This window comes from Nicotiana attenuata, unplaced genomic scaffold, assembly GCF_001879085.1.
Source record: "Nicotiana attenuata strain UT unplaced genomic scaffold, NIATTr2, whole genome shotgun sequence".
Classification (NCBI taxonomy): Eukaryota; Viridiplantae; Streptophyta; class Magnoliopsida; order Solanales; family Solanaceae; genus Nicotiana; species Nicotiana attenuata.
Window position 1 is genome coordinate 293,286 of NW_017670307.1, and position 17,296 is coordinate 310,581.

A 17,296-nucleotide genomic window follows, 5' to 3' on the forward strand; every position below is an offset into this window, starting at 1 on the left:
AAACTACGAATTGCACCTTAATTCAAGCCTAATGAACTTCCAACTTCTTACACTTGTGCCGAAACATACCAAACCACATTCCAAATGAGATCAAATTTTGCATGCAAGTCCCAAATGACATAACGGAGATATACTAACTCCCGGAATCACAATCCGAAAATAATATCAATAAAGTCAACTCTCAGTCAAACCTCTCAACCTTCCAAACCTTCAACTTTCCAACTTTTGCCAAAATGCATCAAATCAACCTACGGACTTCCAAATCCAAATTCGGACATACGCCTATGTCTAAAATCACCATACAAATCTATTGGAATACTCAAAACATCATTTTGGAGTCGTCTACACAAAAGCCAAACTCCGGACAACTCTTACCACTTAAGCTTCTAAACAAGAATCATTCTTCCAAATCAATCACGAAACACTCGAAAACCGAATTCGACCATACACACAAGTTATAATACACAATACGAAGCTACTCGAGACCTTAAGCGACCGAGCGGGACGCCAATTCTCAAAACGACCGGTCGGGTCGTTACACCAACACAACCCTGAACCCCATTCCTGAGGCTGACTCTGAATCTCGATACCAAACTCGAACTCGAATCCGACCTTGCTCAGCAATCCTGAGCCCCAATCTCGACCCCGACCTCGAACCCCTATATGATCTGGACACTAACCCCTAACCTTGACCCCGAATCCAGACCCCCAGCGCCTTGCTCCTCTCCCCACCCCTTCCTCACCTATTTCATCTCCCATAGTATTTACGTATGTTATAATTTTTCAAAAAATATTTTCTGCTAACTAATAACCAAATATCATAAATTATGTAAGAAAACTACTTTTTTTTTATTTATAAAATATAGATATTGAAAATATTTCCCTACGTACTAAACACACCAAAAGAGCTAAACGTCAAATTATACATACTCGAATTACTTATCCCTGCTACTCATCCGACCTATTTGATACCATCAAGATAATTAATGCATAAGCAAAACTACGTAACTCTTGCGTTTATCTCTATCATATTCCACTAACTTCTCTCTACAAAAGGTAATATGTGAAATACTTGGTAGTCATTATTTTCCTAGAGCACATCTATTTAGGAATGTTTTCAACTTCAACAAGTTGTACTTGTCAACCGCAAGTTATTTGAAGATTAATCTAGATTAGTCTCACCTACAAGCAAGTAAGATCGAGTAGGGGATGTTGAGTCAAAAGATACATCAATAGCAGAAAGAAAAGCAGCTACATCATGCACACACGTAACTCCTATTATTCTTTTTAGCTTAAAAGAATATTATTCTTGTTAACTAAAATACCTTATTAAACAAGATAATTAAGATATGGTCATAAAGAAATCATTAACTATTCGAAATATAGTTGAGTCTCGTGTTCTCGTCTTTAATGATTAAAGATTGTTCTTCGTTTTCAATTCATTGATGGTAAAGAGAAGAATGTATATATCCAACACTACAAGAAAGGTGATGTTCATCACATGATTGCAACTGTTAGGTTTATTAGAAGGCTTAAGCCTATAAATATATATTCTATGGATTAATTAACATCATCAACTAATTAAGAGTACACCCCTTAACTTTCTCTCTCTCCCTCTCATAAAAATGTTGAGGTTTAGCGTAAATCTCTTGAAGTTAGTCATTTTGCTGTTATTACTAATCTGTTTTTTGGGGAGTGCAATATGCAATGAGAATTCTTCTGTCTTTAATGTATTAGACTATGGTGCTAAAGGTGACGGTACTACAGATGACACCAAAGTAAGATGCTCTATAATATAATATTTCACAATGTTAAAGTATGTGATTATCTTATTTAAAATTCTAAGTCATTGAGAATGTTAATATTTAATTATTTAATTATGTCTTTTACACGTGTTATGCAAGCTTGGTTGTTTATTGTACCAATTGCGTGAAGTTCTTTTAAGAGTTTAAATTTTATGCTTTAACAGTGTAAAATATATTTACACAAGCATGACACTTAAATGTAATTGCAGGTAACTATACTTAATCGCATTGATCGTTAACCTAAAATAAACGGTACTCCCTCTGTTTTAATTTATATGAACCTATCTGGACATAGAGTTTAAGAAAAAAGATAAGACTTTTGAACTTGTGGTGCAAAATGAGGCATATATAATTTGTGTGGCTATAAATCATTGCATAAAGATAAATTATTTTCAATTATGGAAAGAGGTCGTTCTTTTTGGCACGGACTAAAAAGAAATAGGTTCATATAATTTGAAACGGAGGGAGAAGTAACTTATTATAATTGGTTAAATTACATTGATTGTGTACAAAATTCATACAGAATCAGTCTATAATCTATATAACTTAAATTCTTTTGATAATAAATGACAGTAGAGACTTCTAGCAGCTTTGAATACCATATTGATATGTGCAACGATATTTTATCTAAAGTAATTATTAGAAAGTGTACTGTTGGTATCACTTAGTTATGTCTTCAACGGTTAATGACGGGCTACAAGAAGAATTAAAAAAAAAAAAGGAAGTTAAATTATGTAAGCATGGTTAAAGCATAATGATTTCTTTTTAATCATGCCAAGAAAATTGTTTTCGTTCAGACCTAACCAACGAATTTCACAACAGGTATATGGCTGTAGCGTTTTCTGCATTACATGTCTGTTCCTCATACTTATTTCTACAAGTTTTTATTCTACATGGTTACCTAATATTTCTTGACAGGCATTTGAAGCGACATGGATAGAAGGTTGTAAAGTTAAAGGATCAACTATAGTGATTCCATCAGATTATGATTTCCTAGTTGGACCCATCTCTTTTTCAGGACCACACTGCGAAGAAAACATTGTTTTCCTGGTAAATAATTTCAATCCACTTTAAATTAAGTAAAAATTGTTAAAGTGTCGATCTCATCTTAAAGTTTAAAATATTAGAGCGAGATATGCATCTTTATTCTTGTCTCAATACGTTCCCTCATGTGCAAGCTTAATTCTTTTTCATGGTTTTTGTTTTTCTTTTGATAAGAATGCCGGTGAAATTTGAACTGTCCACTCTCTGTAACTATGATGGCGCACTTTTATTTACTTAAATTTGGCTCAACACAAATTATTCTTTTCGCATAACACATTGAGATCTATCTTTGTCTTATATGTTCTCTTTTTTGTTTTGTTTTTTTGAACAGTTGGATGGGAGAATTATAGCACCAACAAACCCTAAAGTTTGGGGTTCAAAAGGGCTATTGCAATGGCTTGAATTCAAAAAGCTAAATGGAATATCTGTTAAAGGAAAAGGAACTATTGATGGTCAAGGCTCAGTTTGGTGGCAAAACACTCATTTAGAAGATCCTGATGATGATCCAAATATTACTACGCTATTTGCTTTGGTAATCACTATTACTTTCTCTATCCCTTTTCTTTCCTTTTTGGGGTTTGAGAAAAGGTTAGAATTTATACATCAGTACACTTTTGGAAAGAACTTTTCTATGACATAACTTAGTCTTATTCTAAGTCAAGAAAAGGTCAAGTGTAACTCAGAACTTTTGAAAAATATTATGTGACACTCAACATAAAGCAGGAAAAAAATATTCAGTATATATGTCTAGGCTTAGTTGATCGACCCATATTGATAGAATGAACGTACAAGAAATTTTTTTCTCAATTTTGGAGCTAATTTTGCATATATGGTTCTTGATCTAATTCTTTTCATCGTAGATGTTGAAACATAATTAAATAAATAAAATTTATTCTCCCTAACAACTTAATCTTTTAGATTAAATTATCATATATTTCAACATAATATCAAATAAAGTAGTGGTTTGTTTTAGTCTCATCGCCACCCATTAAAAAAAAACAAAAGTTCACATATTTAACTCATCAAAAAAGAATCAAACCAATATGCGGGGAAGTCTGTTAAATACATAATTGAGTAATTAAAAGTATACTCTCTCTAACATCTTACCCTCACATTTCAAGAGTAGATGAGGCGGGGCCCACATGGGTTAATGATGAAGAGAGAGTCCATCATGGTCCTGAACCATGTAATGTATAGTAACATTTTAAAGGAAATTTTGCCTTGTCTGAATAGCATTTTTCTTTGTTCTACGTACAAGTCTGCAAATTAGTATAAGAAATATCCCGTTAATAAAATCAGCATTAATACTTGTGGGATTATAGTGGGTATATTGTTATTGTTGTAAGTCCTAACACTGTCACTTTTTACTGCTTAATTGCCTTTAATTGTGCTTGACTGCTTGGACAGACAAGTAGCACAGCAAAAGGAAAAATGCCCAGAACCAGACCAACAGTGAGTTCCATCTGCTAAATTACATAGAGTTTAAGTTATATATTACACCGTCACCATAAAGAATTTTTTTATCATCGGGTCATATTTACCTTTACAGCAAGCAGGTCTTATTTTCAAGATTACAAATCTCACATTTTAAGAATGTTTTCCTTTAGATATCTTTTGGATGGCCTGATATAATATAGAAATTCTTTGCACTGACGATGTGTATAACTTAAAATCAATTACATATACATGTACCAAATCATTCAACAAAAATTAGTAGGGTTATTAAGTGGATTTTTCATTTTGTGCAGGCTCTGAGGTTTTATGGGTGTTCTAATGTGGTAGTAACAGGAATAACAATCCAAAACAGCCCAAAAGCACATGTAAAGTTTGATAGTTGTGTGAGTGTTCAAGTTTCAGGTATCACAGTTTCATCCCCAGAAGATAGCCCCAATACAGATGGAATTCACCTTCAGAACTCCCAAAATGTTGTTATCCATAGCAGTGATCTTGCTTGTGGTAATATTTTAGTCTGTATCGTATAGCATGTTTTAATAATGGTACTTTTTTATACATGATTGTTTTTCTTTTATAAACACAAATGAAAGGGACCCCTTCATAACTAGAACAATAATATAAGAGTTTAAGTTCAAATGTATTGACTGGTGATGACATCAATATCTACATAATCATGCCACGATGTATAAAGTAATTACATGTAAATTTATATGGTAAACGTGAACTGTTAAATATCTTATAAAAAAAAAAGTAATTAACATGCTATAGTAGGTTAAACTATACTGATCATGTAAAAACTTTTTATAATATGCGTCAATAGCTTACATTCATTAATATAAAATGATACATGCCGAAACCCAAGGAAAACAAAAGGAATTAAGTTATATACACGATTTTTTATATTACTCCCTACATGTTTTTTGCCGTTTAAATTTGTTGGAACCATTTCGGAGTACGAAAGTTAAATTGACTAATTTTTGATGTAAATTCAGATATAGATTCTTTAAGCTTTTTGAAATAAAAGTTATATACGTAGAAACTATAAAAGAAAAGTACTATAAGTCACAATAGTTAATAATTCAAAATATTTAAATACTATTTGCAAAAAATATAGTCAAATAAAACCTTGTTTAACTCCCAAAATATTTAAAAATTCACTTATTTTTAAACAGAGGGACTATATAAGTGGAGTTTACCTTGTAATAGCAGGTTAAATATAATACTATTTCTTATCAGGTTAACCATACACATTTTGCAGGAGATGATTGCATCTCTATACAAAGTGGAACTTCAGCTGTGTTCATTCAGGATGTGAAGTGTGGACCTGGACATGGATTTAGCATAGGAGGGCTGGGAAAAGACAACACCAAAGCCTGTGTCTCCAACATAACAGTTCGTGATTCCACACTACATAATACTTTGACTGGTGTACGAATCAAAACATGGCAGGTAAACTATCTTTTTGTTGATGATGTTATATAAGTTAAACCAAAACTAAAAATCCATTCCGGGTGATGATTTTTTGTTAGAAAATATTACAAAGCCTGTTTAGCCAAGCTTCTTAGTAGCCAAAAGTGCTTATTTTAGATAGTTGAAATATTTGGTCAAACTTTTTAAAACAAAAATAAGTACTTTTGAGTAACAGCAGAAGCTACTTTTCAGAAGATGATAAAAGTAACTTCTTCCTGAAAGTACTTTTTGAAATAGTGACCAAGCACAAATTGCTCCTCTAATATTATCAAAAGTGCTTTTCAAATTGCTTAATCAAACACAAACTGTTATCCTCTAAAAGTACTTTTTTAGAGAAGCACTTTTAACAAAAATTACTTTTAAAAATAAATAGATTTTGATAGTTCGGTCAAACATGCTAAATGTTACTCATTCAATAAACAACTACAAAGTTGCTATTAGGCTATCCTTTGAACGGATCCATAACTTAAATTTGATGGATTCTATCTATATGGTTCTTAGCACTTAGTTCATCATACCTTTAATATATATATATATATATATATATATATATATATACTAGGTTCTGCTGAACGCACATACAATATATTCCATTTGCTTCTGCTGCCCAATAAAAAACACTTCCAAAAAGCTTTCATGGTAATTAATTAAGTCTCTATAATTTGTTTGAAACTCCAGGGAGGCTCAGGTTCAGTTCAAGGAATCATGTTTGCAAATATCCAAGTTTTAGATGTGGAAACACCAATAATGATAGATCAATTCTATTGTGATAAAAGCAAATGCAAGAATCAGACATCAGCAGTGGCCATCTCAGGGGTTTCATATCAATCAATAAAAGGAACTTATTCATATGAACCACTTCATTTTGCATGCAGTGATTCTGTGCCATGCACTGGTGTTTCCCTTGCAGACATAGAGCTTAAACCTTCACCAGAAAAGGAGAATTTTCATGGACCTTATTGTTGGCAAACTTATGGAAAATTGAAAACAAAGACAACCCCTCCTATTGATTGCATTCAACCCGATCAAGACACCCCTGGTTATGATTCTTGTTGATTTCCATAGTGATTAATTAATAATTAGAAGTATTATTCTCTCATTCAGTTGCAAGGGCGGATCGGTTCAGCCGAAACTAGTAGCTTTAGCCAAGACCCTATATATGTATTAAGAAATCTACTAAATATATACAGATGTTAAATTTCAAACCTAATATCTCAAATAGTCAGTAGGTTCAATTAGCATCCTGAACCTATGAAGTTCAAATCCTCGATCGATCCGCTATTAGTGCTGGGATATTGATGTACAAAATCTAGCTTTCTGTGTATATATAGTATTGCAAGATGATTCAAAATTTAAAAGGTGTGACAAACTTATCAATTACACCGTATATTCTCATCGATAGGTTTTTACTTGGTTGGACCAAACTCTTGCAGTACTTTAATTTCTTCCATTTAACCAAGTGAATAATTAGCATAAGTAATTTTAGACCTGACTTGAATGTCTTTTCATTATTTCAAGAAAAAAATGAAAAGGAATAGAAAAGTGTCTATGAAATAAGAAATATCACAGCATTTTCTAGATTGAGCAATGTTTCAAGCTTTTTTTTTTTATGATGGTGGTGTCCGGGCCAGCTTGCATACACCACGATCGGGTAACTGCTTCCTTCCACCAACACTGATACTAAGTAACTACTCATTACGGCTTGGACAGATGAGAAGAAATCACCTAGTATTTTTGTCTATATTGGAATTTGAAGCAGAGATTTCAAGGTTTCTCCCCCAGTTCATTGACCGTAGGTCAAACCCTTGGGTGCGAGCAACATTTTAAATTAAAGTCGGTAGCTAGTAAATGTGACTGGAGAAACTCTGTTCCTTCTGAATCTTTTGTTGTCTGCTTACATTCTTGACATGAATTTCATTTGTAATTTGTATGCAGTGGTGGTGACCATAGTGTCTGATTTACTACTGAAGATAGAATGTAGTATACGGAAGACAGAATATAGTACAAATAACTGATACAAAAAGAATTTATTGTGCTCCTGCCTTGTCTTCAAGTGTATGAAGATTAGAATGGGATCAATAATATAGGTCACTCATATAATTTGGCAGAGAAAATGAGCAATTAAATGAGCGACATGCCTCATTCTGGGTAATTAAGGCTGCTCTACTACGACTAAAATTGCAATTATTGGGTAAATCATTCTACTTTGCATCTAAAATTGGAGACAACTGATCTTTCTTCAAGACACCTACCTATAATCAAAAGGCATGTTTTGGCCTAATGGAACTAGTTTGACTGCGCAAATATTGCAACATAACAAACTACAGTAAAGCCTGGAGCTAATTGTGAACAGAGAATGATGAGAAAGAAATGCCTCAGAAAAACCCATCTTCTCAAACTTATCTGTGTTACTACTACTTCCTACCCAAAAGAGGATTAGCAACGAAAATATGAAATCATCTAACTTAAAGAGGCCTAGACAATGGCCACTAGGCAATGCTTTAGACCTTCATACAGAAGAGCAAAAGAGAAGAGAAAAACAAGTGACTCATCTTCTGCCACAAGCTTGAATCTGAACTTGAAAGTAGCTAATACCTCTAGACGGATTCAAGCTTATGTGCAAAAGATGGTTCGCTCTCATTTCTACTCTCTCTCTCTATGTACTAGTTAGAACGTTATCACAACAGCTACGGTAGCTAGAGAAGAAACTTTTCCCTTGGGGCTCTTCAAACATCATCTGTGTAGATATAGTCTAGTAACATGTTGATCGGTCTAGTAACATGTTGATCTTTGAATGCTGTTGCAGAAAAAAGCGTTGGCAGGGGTTCATGTTGATCCATAAGGCATAAACAAAAGCTTTTATGAATAAGACTGTCATTCTATTTTTCTTCTGCATATGGCAGGACACGAGGAGTTCATTTCGTGTATCAAGAAGAAACCGAACCAACTCCAAGCCAAGATGCTTTTTAACATGGATTTAAGTTATATACACTGATAGTGTAACAAATTTTTACACTAACAATACGAAGGCACATCTCACGACCAAACCCTTTTAGCGTCCGGTTGATGTATATTTATTACATACATGAAAAGTCAGTCTTAGACCATTAATAAGTGAGTGGGATGGGGGCCTTTTTAATCATAGAAGGTACTTCCTTCTAACTTTTGTATCTATAGTTTAAGAATTTAGAATTACAGAAAAATAGTTAATGCATTTTTAGTTTTCTAAAGTAACAAATATACATTTAAGATTAAATTTTGTTGGCTGAAGAGACAGATAAAAAGGACAGGAGGGAGTATAATACACGTATCAACTGCAGAGTATACTCATCAATAGAGTATCTCCTAATTATTCCAGAAAAAAAAAACAAGATGTAGAAAAAAGAAAGGTTGCAGTATTTTGTCGATCGTGCAAGAGTTTCAAAAGCATTAGGACGCAACTAGTGTTTGCTTTAAGGCATCTAAGGTATTTATAGGCAGCCCTAGTACCAGCAAAAGGGTCAAAATCTACAAAAAGTATTTCTGAGTCCGTGTCAACCCAAGAGTAGGAACTCCAAACTCTCAAAAGTTTTCATAAAGTTCTGGCAGCATTCTGGGAACAGTCTACAATTTAAAAAAATGAATCTCCGTAATTCATCTCATTTAAAGAAAAAAATGGTATATGCAGTACACTTATCTGTCATTGAGCCGTCCATATAATTCTCAATTGCTGATATCTGAATGAAGCATAGCGATATTCCACAAACACAGGGAGTCAGTGCCTGCAGCATCTTTAATTGTCTTCGAAACTTTCCAAATGTCGAAGCACGCGTCAAACTTTAACTTCACGACATCAGAACAAGAGGATAAACGATCCCAAGAAGATATTGTTCAATTAGTTTGATGAAGAGTCAATTGGGGCGATTAATTAGCGCACTCCCAATTTAGGACATCCGGCTGCAAGAGGCAAGTCCAAGTTCTCTACAGTCCTGAATGTCCTAGGAACCATCTTGTCAACATAAAGAGTTCCGTCTAGGTGGTCATATTCATGCTGCAAAATGCGAGCCTGCCATCCTGAAGCATCAACTTTGATTGCTTTTCCATTTCGGTCAAATCCTCCAACCTCTACTTCTAGGTGTCTTTCCACAACTGCTCTGAACCCATCAACGCTACACGGAAAGGAAAGAATTCACTTATACCTCTGGTTACTAACTTGATAGGACATCTAGCAATTATATCATGTTTTGACCAACATAATATATCAGTCTAAAAGCTCATAACACCCTGTCAAGAAGAACTTCAGATTCTTGTGACAGTTTGAACCTCCACATAATAGCGCTGTTAAACTGTTTGCAGTTTGCTAGGAGTTTTGCTAATAAACATTTTACAATTATAAAAGCTAAAAAGAAAAGCACTTATTTCCTGTTTACTATTTACAATAAGTGTTCAAGCAAAGTAATGAAACTTATGACAATGTAAATCAACAAAGCTCTCCTTCACATGCCATCTCTTCAATAGGCGAAGTGAAATCTTCACCTCAAGGCACATTTACTTGCACAGTAAAAGAGCATGTCTCTAGATTGGTAGTTCATTAAGAATAAATGACGCGATTATCAGAACATAAACGTCAAGTGAACCTTGGTGATTGCCTCTACTGAAAACAAAAAAGAGCTAATTCCTGATAATTGCCGAGAAAATATTGCCTCTTGTACCTTCTTTAAACTTCATAAGCCTTTGTTTCACATTTTTTGAAGTGATGGTAAATTCTGCTAGTTTATTACAGAATAAACAAACAACTATTTTCCACTTATGTGTTGTTAATGCATGTCATTTTCTGGATACTCTCCAAAGATATATTGATACTAAAGGAGTTTTGAGAGTGCATAGTGCATATATAGCTGTCTTTCTGCAGAAGCCAAGTAATTTGTACCACACAGCATGCCTCTATGCCTGACATGGTCCTAACTCAATAAACTACTGCATTATAGAGTTCAAATGTAAAAGACTTGAAGTTAGACTAGTTGCTTCTGTTACCTCAAGCACCCCTCAAAAAACAATGCAGTTTTATTGCCTTTCTTTTTAAGCTTTGGATTTATAATAACCTGCAAGAAAAGAAGAAAAATGAATGTATGGCACAAAACTTGGGCCTCCTGTTTATCAAGATTATAAATATAAATGTTCACACACCAAGAGATCAAATGGGCGTCTGTCCTGTGCTTTGGTTTCATCTTTAGGAGCATAGCTTATATACTCATTTGTGTCTTCCAGCACAATTATCTGTCACTTGCAAGACAATCAATCTCAGCGAGGGAAAACAATATTTTGGAGAAACTAAGGTTTTATTCAACAAACCTTTAAAGGAATACCAATTTGAGGAGCAGCAAGACCAACCCCGGGTGCATTTCTCATAACTTTCACCATCTCATCTATGATCTTTTGGATCCGTTCTGATCCAATCTCCCCAAGAGGAACGTCCTGAGTGGGCTCATGAAGAACAGGGTCACCGGCTTTCACGATATCAGGCAAGACTTGCTTTTTTTTTTCTCCCATACCAAGAAACCAACCAGCTCGAGCAGTGGTAGAACTGTAATTTTTTACAGATACTAAATCAGTGCATAAAGAAGGTCTGCCCTGAAGATTCCATTGTATGAATACTGGTTTCTGGCAGTCGTGGATTTGCATTAAGTAGGAGGTCAGAGGCCTTGGTTTCTTACAAGATTTCAAGTATTTTGGGGTGAATGGCACAGAAAGAACACGCTGTGATAATCGCGGAACGCTCTCCATTACTAAATTCAGATCCCACCACCCCAATAACACTGGTTAGAATATCCCAGAGTACACGTGCCTGCTGCACACAGTTTTTGTTCAAGAAAATCAGATGAATTGGCAGTAATTTCATGTCAGCAATATAATGGACAATACTGCCAGAAAACACCATGAAGCAAAGTGCAATTTCAACAAAACTTGAATCTCCGGTCGGTCACAGAACAATTTATCGAACTTTTACAGATAAAATATGATGCCTAGGAGCTACTATCTCCTCAGATTCCTGTGAATACAGCTAGAGATCAAATAGATCGAAATGTATGATTAATACTAGTTAGTTTGGCTATAACTGTTTGATGTGTATTTGTGACTTAGCTTTATAAAAATGGGGCAGTGTAAATTGATAACATTGGCCAAGACAATACAACAAGAGATGTAAATAACTGATAGTAATGCATTATGAAAAGATGCCAAGTTTTCCAGGTAAACCATATATTTTCATTCAAATAATCAGACGGTGCAGAATCTAAAGCTAAATTCAGACTAGTGGCAGTTCTTATCTCAGGTGGCTTGTATATCAATCGAAGATCTTTGGTAGAACTAAAAAATCCCTAGTTTGAGGCAAGATTCAAGAAACAATATAGTGCAGTTCAGCAATGCATGGGTACACCGAAAGAATTCAGCCATTCACTTCAATGGCAGAAAAGCAAGAAAAACAGAAAGTTCAGAAGTTTAAACAACTAAAAAGGCCCCCCTTTCTTGTGCTACTAACAATTTGCTTGAATTCTTTCTTTGTTGGTAATGTAGGAGTGGATTTCAATGGCCACATCGGGACGACTGCTGGGGACATGGCGAGATGCATGGCAGCTTCGGTTTTGGGGATAGAAACGGAGGAAGAACTTCACTGTTGGATTTTGCTAAAGCTTTTGATTTGGTAATTGCAAACTCAAGTTTCAAGAAGAGGCAGGAGCACTTGATTACCTTCTAAAGTACGGTGGCCATGACCCAAATTGATTATCTTCTCCCCAGGAAGTGTGATAGAGGTCTATGCACCGATTGCAAGGTTATCCCAAGTGAGAACTCACGACCTAGCATAGGCTCTTCGATGGACATAGAGATCATGCTGAAGAGGAAGAAGAGGATGGTGTGGGGTTTATGGAAGATCAGGTGAGGAGTCTTCACTAAGGACAAAGCCCAGGAGTTGAGGGAGGAGTTGGGGGAAAAGTTGCTGGCTATGGGGGCCTGGAGGAGTAGTGGGGATGCGGATGGTATGTGGACCATGACGGCTAACTGCATTAGGGAAGCTGTGAGAAAGGTGTTAGGAGTCCCGAAGGGTTACCCTTGCGGTCACAAAGGGTACGGGTGGTGAAATGAAGAGTCCAAGGAAGAGTGAAAACCGAGAAAGCAGCGTATTTGAAGTTAATGGAGAGCACAGACGAGTAGGAGAAGAGGACAAACAAAGAATGATATAAGAAGGCTAAGAAGGAGACGAAGTTAGCGGTCCGAAGGCTAAGACTGCAGCTTTTGGTTGTTTGTACAAGGAACTTGGGGCCATAGGCGGGGACAGGAAGTTATCCAGGCTGGCCAAGGTCAGAGAACGGAAGGCTCGTGATCTGGACCAAGTAAGCTGCATCAAAGACAAGGAAGACAGAGTTTAATTGGAAGAGGCACAGATTAAACGAAGATGGCAGACATACTTTCATAAACTCCTGAATGAGGAGGGAGATATGAACATTGTGCTGGGTGGTTTGGAGCACTCTGAAAGCCGTTGAGAGTTTGGGTATTGTAGGCGCATAAATGTTGAGGAGGTCGTGAGGGCTATGTGTAAGATAAGTAGGGGCAGAGCGACAGGGCTAGATGAGATTCTGGTGGAATTTTGGAGTACGTGGGTAGGGCAGGCTAGGAGTGGTTGACAAGGTTGTTTAACGCCATTTTTAGAACGAAAAAGATGACCGAATAATGGAGGTGAAGTACGATGATTCCGTTGTACAATAACAAAGGTTATATCCAAAATTTGTAACAACTATAGGGCTATTAGTTGCTTAGCCATTCTATGAAATTTGGGATAGGATGGTGGAAGTGAGGGTAAGGAGTACTGTGTCTATTTCTGAGAACCAATTCGAATTCATGCCGGGACGTTCGACTACGGAAGCCATCCACCTTGTTAGGAGGTTGGTGGAATAGTACAGAAAAAGGAAGAAGATTTGCATATGGTGTTTATTAACCTAGAGAAAGCGTACGACAAGGTCCCAAGGGAGGTTTTTTGGAGATGTTTGGAGGCTAAAGGCATTCTTGTAGCATACACTAGGGTGATTAAGGACATGTATGATGGAGCTAAGACTCCGGTGAGGACAATGGGAGGAGACTCTGATCATTTTTCTGTTGTGATGGGGTTACACCAAGGATCTGTGCTTAGCCCGTTTTTATTTGCATTGGCGATAGACGCACTGACACGCCATATTCAAGAGGAGGTGCCATGGTATATGTTATTCGCAGATGATATAGTTCTGATTGACGAGACGCGAGACGTTATTAGCGAGAAGCTGGAGGTTTGGAGACAGGCTCTAGAGTCAGGTTTCAAGTTGAGCAAGGACTAAGACAGAATACTTGGAGTGCAAGTTCAACGACGTGGCAGAGGAAGTGGACATAGACGTGAAGCTTGACTCACAAGTCATCCCAAGAGAGGAAGTTACAAGTATCTCGGGACAGTTATCCAAGGGAGTTGGGAGATTAACGAGGATGTCACACATCGTATTGGGGAGAGATGGATGAAATGGAGGTTAGCATTTGACGTCTTAAAGAAATGTGCCACCGAAATTTAAAGGTGAGTTCTTTAGAGTGGTGGTCAGACCGACTATATTCTATGGGACAGAGTGCTAACTAGTCAAGAACTCCCATATCCATAAGATAAAAGTAGCAGAAGTGATGATGTTGAGATGGATGTGCAGGCATACTAGGTTAAATAAGATTAGGAATGAAGATATCCGAGTAAAGGTGGGCGTGGTTCCCGTGGAGGACAAGATGCGAGAAGTGATGCTTAGATAGTTCGAGCATGTGACGAGGAGAAGCTCAGATGCCTCAGTAAGGAGGTGTGAGCGGTTGGCTTTGGTGGCTATCAGAAGAGATGGAGGGAGGCTAAAGGAGTATTGGGGAGAGATGATCGGGTAGGACATGAACACGGCTTTAGCTTACCGAGGATATCGCCCTTGATAGGCAGGTGTGGAGGCCGAGAATTATGTAGAAAGTTAGTAGGTAGTTTAGAGTATTTTTGTGCCATACCAGAGGTTCTAGGATTAGTCTGGTAGTATTCTTGTTCTTAGATTGTTAGTATTACATGTTGTTTTCATACTATCTTTCACTTTGGTTTTCTAGTATCTTGCTGTTGTTACTGCTTATTGCTACTGCTTCCTTTCATCTGATTTTCTAGCTCTTAGATTGCTGCTATTTATCTTTCTGGCCTTTGTTGTTGATATTGCTTGTTTCTATTGTTTCTTTTCATCTTTCTTGAGCCGAGGATCTCTCGGAAACAACTTCTCTACCTTCCCAGGATAGGGGTAAGGTCAACGTAGTACGTACGCACTATCCTCCCCAGACCCCCCACTTGTAGGATTCCACTGGATTTGTTGTTACTGCTGGTAATGTAAATAACTCATAGATCAAAAACAAAAAAGCACATTTTATACTTAACCCCGGTATTACATAGATAAATGCTAACTCTCTTTAACTTTAACTTGTCCTCGTACAGAAAAAAAAGAAAAAGCAATGAGTAAAGAATTTATGTTCCATGCATTGGTGGTGTAAAAAATATAAACACAATCAGGTTATCTATTAGATAATCAGGTAATTACAGGTTAATGTAAATCTCTTGATAAAATTTTAATTGGTTATCTGGTAAAAATGATACGTAGCCTGCTATTACAGGTTAAAATTAACGGATAGTGTACAAAAATCTTCACACTATCAGCGTATCAAATTAGGGGCAAAAAAGAACCTATAACATGTCTGTCACCTTCTCCATAAGTTCTGGCAACTGAACAACAACTCTCTAAAATAGATTAAGCAAAATTAAGCAAGCATAACAAACCATCATAGTATTTTTTTTTTTCCCAACAAGTTGTGAAGTCAGAAGTGGAAAGTTAATAAGCAAAAACCCAAACACCAAGCTGACACCAAAAACTCAATAGATATACCTTTATCCGGTAGCACCTGAAACAATGCAAACCTTCAGCTCCACTGGCCCAATTCTCAGGCTATGAGCTTTATTCCTCTAGTCTCATGAACCCAATAGGGAAACGAATGGATTTTTAACACAAATGCAGAGGAATAGATAGAGAAGATGACGTATGGTGATTGCATCTTGGGCTGAGCTTGTCCATTTTAATTGCTTTGGTCTGGGCTCAAGTAACAAGCATGGTCGGGGATTGAGCCCAGTAAAATACGGGAAAATTACATTATATAGTCGCTCTCAAAATAAGCCAAAAAGATACTCCCTCCGATCCAAAATAAGTGATTTTTTGGCCTTTTTTGTGGTCCAAAATAAGTGATTTTTCCAGATTTCAAGAATGAATTAATTATTTTTTTCCTACATTATCCTGGGAGTAAATAGTATTGGAATATGTGTTAGGAGTGTTTATGTGAGATAGTAAAGGTTAATATGGTTAATTCCATTGCTAATTAATGTTAAAAGGTAGCTTCCTTAATCTGTGTGAAAACATCCAAAAATTACTTATTTTGGACCGGAGGGAGTATATTTTATATGTATATGTACATTCTGTATGTTATATACAAAAATAATATAAGTTTTATATACTTTTTCGGCAATAAATATAAATAATTTCTGACATAGGCTAAAAGTGATAATAGCCCAGTAAATAATGGACTAGTTTTAAACCTCACAATAGATTGTGGATGTATGTAGTTTGCAAGTACAAACTCGATACATATGTATATTGAATTACTTGAAATTAAATTGGAATAACGTTTCTTTCTTTTTTTTTTTGTCGAAAAGAAGTACTTATATTATAGAAATTAAACAGTAACATTAGTATGATGCATTGTAGGCATCAGAGTAGCTAAGCTAGGAATAGTAGGATTTACTACAAGTACCCCCGCATGGGGAACATTACTAGACAGAAAGTCAGTACTAAGCAAAACATTACTATTACAAAAAGTAGATGTAGCAGAGAGCGGTTGTCCGACCTGCCTTGGATATATTCCATTTAGTAAGATGTAATTTTTTCTTTTGGGAGCTGTACCCCATAGAAAATTTCTTTGGTAGCGAGTAAGATGAGAGAGTATATAATTAGGTATTGTAATATATTGCATGAGGTGATTTGGTAGGTGATTTAGTGTAGAACGAATTAGTGTTGTCCGACCTGCCTTGGATAAAAAATTTGTTTTCCAACCAGCTAGTTTATTTTTGAAATTATCTAATAAGAATTGGAAATCCCTTTTTGATGGTTTCTTTGTAAAGATAGGGAACCCTAAATATCTGCCAAAATTTTTTCCTTCGTTCATTTGAAAGAGTTGGAGTACTGATGTTCTGGTAATTGTTGAGAAATTTTTTGAGAAGAAAATTTTTGATTTTTGAAAGTTTATAGTTTGGCCCGAGTGGTTTGTAAAGTGAGTAAGAGTATCAACAATTAATTCGTATGTAGTTGGAGTAATTTTTGTTGTTAGAATAATATCTTCAGCAAAAAATAAGTGAGATAGCAGAGGTCCTCTTTTAGCGAGAGAGATTGGTTGCGAAGCATGATAATCGACTGATGTGTTGATTG

At 35.9% G+C, this 17,296-nt stretch overlaps 2 protein-coding genes across 3 annotated transcripts; one reads left to right on the forward strand and one right to left on the reverse strand.

The window, feature by feature from the left end:
* The first annotated feature begins 1,602 nt into the window (after positions 1 to 1,602).
* On the forward strand, positions 1,603 to 7,088 carry LOC109237573 (polygalacturonase At1g48100-like). The gene is made up of 7 exons (XM_019403893.1): positions 1,603 to 1,778; positions 2,724 to 2,855; positions 3,181 to 3,381; positions 4,257 to 4,301; positions 4,598 to 4,805; positions 5,563 to 5,753; positions 6,453 to 7,088. The coding sequence occupies exons 1-7, from the start codon at positions 1,626 to 1,628 to the stop codon at positions 6,828 to 6,830; spliced, it is 1,308 nt and encodes a 435-aa protein (XP_019259438.1). The 5' UTR covers positions 1,603 to 1,625; the 3' UTR covers positions 6,831 to 7,088.
* Positions 7,089 to 9,149: 2,061 nt separating this feature from the next.
* On the reverse strand, positions 9,150 to 15,873 carry LOC109237578 (peptide deformylase 1A, chloroplastic). Of its 2 annotated transcripts, none has more exons than XM_019403898.1 (5): positions 15,710 to 15,873; positions 11,106 to 11,601; positions 10,941 to 11,030; positions 10,788 to 10,855; positions 9,150 to 9,922 (listed from the first exon to the last, which is right to left on the reverse strand). In XM_019403898.1, the coding sequence occupies exons 2-5, from the start codon at positions 11,535 to 11,537 to the stop codon at positions 9,682 to 9,684; spliced, it is 831 nt and encodes a 276-aa protein (XP_019259443.1). In that variant the 5' UTR covers positions 11,538 to 11,601; positions 15,710 to 15,873; the 3' UTR covers positions 9,150 to 9,681. The 2 variants fall into 2 exon arrangements, with proteins under 2 accessions (XP_019259443.1, XP_019259444.1); XM_019403899.1 differs by having other exon boundaries at positions 11,106 to 11,598; positions 15,710 to 15,872.
* Between the last annotated feature and the right edge of the window lie 1,423 nt (positions 15,874 to 17,296).